This window comes from Hipposideros armiger, unplaced genomic scaffold (assembly GCF_001890085.2).
Source record: "Hipposideros armiger isolate ML-2016 unplaced genomic scaffold, ASM189008v1 scaffold_6, whole genome shotgun sequence".
In the NCBI taxonomy this organism is placed as follows: domain Eukaryota; kingdom Metazoa; phylum Chordata; class Mammalia; order Chiroptera; family Hipposideridae; genus Hipposideros; species Hipposideros armiger.
Window position 1 is genome coordinate 8,552,939 of NW_017731356.1, and position 3,902 is coordinate 8,556,840.

Here is a 3,902-nt window from a genome sequence, read left to right on the forward strand (position 1 = left end):
GGGGAAGGCGCTGGAGTCCTGGGGCCCCGTCGCCCTGGATGCCAGCCTGTGCCCACCTGCCTTTGCCTCCTGCGGGGAAGTAGGATGGGGCAATCCATGGGCAGCTCTTACCTCAGCTGATGCAATGCGGCCACTCGCGTGTGCCAGTGACCTGCCTGGCAGGCCTTCGGGGCATGGGGCAGCAGCTTCCCTGCGTGCTGAACTTGAGCAAGGGGGCAGTGGACCACTTGGCAGGACCGCTGCCCCAGCCCCTCCTTCCGCAGCCTGGAGGCAGGCAGGGAAGGAACCACTGGCTTCTCTGTGCCCTGGCGCACGGGACAAACTCAGATGCTCAAGGGACAGACACGTGAGTTAACGCACCTGAGAGCACCAGAGAGCCCGTCAGAGCTTCGTGAGGAGAGGCGAGATACTGGGTCCCCGCTCCCTGCCTAACTGCTGGGCCTGAGCAGGAAGCAGGGGCAGAGCCTGGTTTGTTTAAGGAGCCGTCAGGCTCAGCTGGTGAGAGGAGACACCTCGTGCAGCCAGGGGAGAGCAGTAGGCACGGGGCTGGGGGGGCCAAGGAGGACGTGCTGCCAGCCCCAGGCTCCACCTCCTCCCTCCCAGCGTCCCTGCGGCTGGCGGCAAGATTTCTTCTCACCCCTTCTGTCCCGCATCTCTCGAACCCAGTCCTTTTCTGTGCTTCAGACCCCAGATTCCAGTTGCCTAATGTCACAACCCCCGAGAGAAATCACAGCAAGTGAAATCACAACACTGAGCCATGTGTGACCCAGGCTTTCCTCTCCTGCTTCTTGATTCTCCGCTGTTAAGGGGGCCGGGGCAGCTCAGGGCCAACACTGGTTTTCTCTGATGACCTCCTTTCTGCCTCAGCCATCAGGTACAGGTCCTGTCACTTGTGCCTCCTACACTGATGCTTAAACTCTTCTCTCCGTCACCTCTCCAGCGCCTTCACGCCCTCTAGCCATGGACTCTCTGACTAGCTTTCTGCAACCCTCCCATGCCTCTCAGTCCAGCCTCTGCACCCTAGATTGATGGTCCCTCCACCACCCTCCACTCCCAAGTTTAAAGCCCCTCAGTGGTGCTCCCTGGCCCATAGCTTAACTCCGTGTGCGCGGCAGACCAAGGCCTCCTCAGCCTACCTTTCGTGCCTGCGCTTCTCCAGCCCCTGAACCCCATAAGCCCCCTGAGCGTCTGTGCCCAGAAACGCCCTTCCCTGACTCGCGTGCCGTGATCACTGCGCAGCCGGCATTTGCTCAGAAGCCTCAGTGCCCCTCGGACGTCCTCTCCCTGGGCCTCAGCCGCTCCCACCTGGCACTCGCCACGCTGTCCTGGAATCACACATACCCTTCCTTCTGCACATCATACCATCTCTGTGCCCCTTGCACCTAGCACAGACTCCACGTTTGTCAGAAGGGAGCCAGGAAGGGAGGGAGGGTGGCAAAGCAGGCCATGTCCTTTCTGTACAGACCTTTGGGTTGTGACAGGATCTCCTGGGGGATGGCCGGCCCCGGCCCCTCAGCCTCCATTTTTCCAGTCACCAGTGCCATGGCTTCGGTGGTGAGGTTGTCCAACGGATCCTAAATATGAAAGTAAAATCTGTCAACAAGCTCTTGTCTCTTTCAGTAACCTTGGGGGCAATATCATCAATGAGGTGGTCCTGAATCTGCTTAAGGCTGGAAAGGCCCGGGAAGAAATTACCATGGAACACCTGGAGCCCCACCTCCAGGCTGAGATTGCGGCGTCCACAGGTAACTGCCTCCCGGCCACACAGAACATGAGCCTCTGCTGAGAGCCACGGGTGGCGGTAATCTGTATGTGGTAGAAATGTGTCCTTGTAAGGCAGACAGTGTACCCGGGACCACAGGACACACCTGTCATCTTGTCACCTTCAGGTGGGCACAAGAAAAGTGCCAAGAAAGTTGAACTCTTCTTTTGAAAATATTTTGAAAAAGAGTAGTTTGCCCCAGCTCTGGAAATACAGGCAATGGCCTGTGAAGCCTGTGGCCCTCAGGGGCTCGGCCCCCAGAGGTAGGGCCGCCCTGCTTTCTGCCATCGAACGAAACCATACAGCTGGCAGTCACAGCCCCCCTCTCCTGCCTCGCCTGCAGCACATCCACTGTCAGCCTTCTCTGAAAGGAGACACAGCTTGGAGAGTTCTTGTCACACACTGCAGACAGCCTCCTGGAGTGGCCTGAGGTCACACCTTGCAGACCTCAGGGTTAGGGACACCTTAGAACTCCAGTTGGGTGCAGCCTCAGGTCAGATGCCCGTGTAACTCCGGTCTTCATTTCAGACAGTGACTTTGGCCACAGCCGTCTTGTGAAGGAAAACCTGATTGACTTCTTNTCTGTTCCATTGATCTATGTGCCTGTTTTTATGCCAATACCATGCTGTTTTGATTACTATAGCTTTGTAATATCATTTGAAATGTAACTCACCGGGAATCCCCCCTTAGAAGGGCATTAAGTTTTCAAGTCAGCAAATTAGTTGAAAATCAAGTACAAACTACCCTCAAAAATGCTCAGGATAGACTCAGTCAGAGGGTAGTTTCCTAATAAGGCCAGATCTGCGTGTTCTCTCCCCAGCCTTGGAAGGTCTGTTTCTTCCCTGATCATGAGGAAGTCACTGGCTTAAAATTCAGGGTACAGTGTGTTGAGTGGGAAGCGTTGCCTGCCTCCCAAGTGGCAACCCCACCATGCTGGGCTCGTCACTCAACTGCTGCTTTCCCCTTTCTGCTTTGTTCAGCTGTGTGCCCCAGGCTGTGGAAATGGCTTTGCAAAAAGCGAACTTGCACATCAGCTTGTCAAGGCTTATATTTTTATGGAGGCTTCAACTGGGAATGTCCTGCCCAAGGTGTGTTAGAAGTCAGGCCTGGGTCCCTGTTGGCCCAACTTGGAGTAGAAGGCAAACCACTTGTTCCCCCAGCCCTTCCCCTCCGCAGGCCAGCACATGCTTGCTAGGCGATTTCCCCAGCTTTTGGGGGTACCCTGTGAGGGTGTGGAACTAGGGGGTCTGGTTTTTCATCCAGGGTGGAGACTGTGAAGGAGTGAGCCCTGGAGGCCAGATCTTGTCTCACTGTGGACACACAAGACAAGATGGAACCAGTTGAAACACCAGGCTGAGGTTTCGGTGCATTGATGGCACTACGTGCTTTGTGAAGGAGGGCAGGGGGGGCCTCCCAAGGTGGTTTTAAGAGAAAAGCAGTGGTTTTCTGACATGATTGGCTCTGTATTGTTGACCAGCTTCTGGGGCAGCCCAAAGAATAGAGCACTTCCTGTCGCAGTGAGTTAGGTGGAGGGCGTCTAGGAGTTTGCAGACACCACCAGTCCCTCCCACCGAGTGCAAGGAAGCCTGGTGACCGGCTCACTGGGCATTCCCTGTTGTAGAAATCTGTTGACTTTGCGCCTAGTTCCTTCCTCTCTCCTCGGCCTGAGCCAGCTCTGCCTCGTGGCTGAGGCTGACCTCTCCTCCACTTGGGTTCGGCCCGGTTCTCTGCACCACTGCCAGGATTTCCTAATGTGATGTAGGTGAACTTGCTCTCTCTACACAAATGTTTGCCCTTTCCCCCAGTGTCCCAGACTTTGTGCACCATCCGAGGTCACCCATGGACCATGAATGGTTGAGACAGGACCCTGTGGGCCTGTGCTACCCCAGGATGGAGAGGGGGACGCCACACCTGTGACAGGGATGTGGCCTCAGTGCCCAAGGGCCAGCGCCGTCCCACCCTCTAAACCCTGAAGGTTTTCAGGAATTCTAGTGATGGGTGGGGGAAGACCATATAGTTGAGTCTGTTCAAGAACAGAAATGCAGCTGAGTAAATTGGAAGATCTGCTTGGCTTTATGGAGCGATTCGCGAATCAGGCAGCGGCCCATCCAGCAAACAGGTGCTCCGAGCAGCTGTACTC

The 3,902-nt window shown here is 55.9% G+C and overlaps 1 protein-coding gene across 1 annotated transcript in view; it reads left to right on the forward strand.

Moving 5' to 3' along the window:
- TOR3A (torsin family 3 member A) overlaps window positions 1-3,896 on the forward strand; it is a 14,183-nt gene extending 10,287 nt beyond the window's left edge. Inside the window, exons 5-6 of the mRNA XM_019646675.1 lie at window positions 1,621-1,745; window positions 2,291-3,896. Of these exons, the coding sequence (XP_019502220.1) occupies window positions 1,621-1,745; window positions 2,291-2,430 (265 nt within the window). The 3' untranslated portion in view covers window positions 2,431-3,896. The remainder of the gene's footprint in view (window positions 1-1,620; window positions 1,746-2,290) is intronic.
- Window positions 3,897-3,902: the final 6 nt, after the last annotated feature.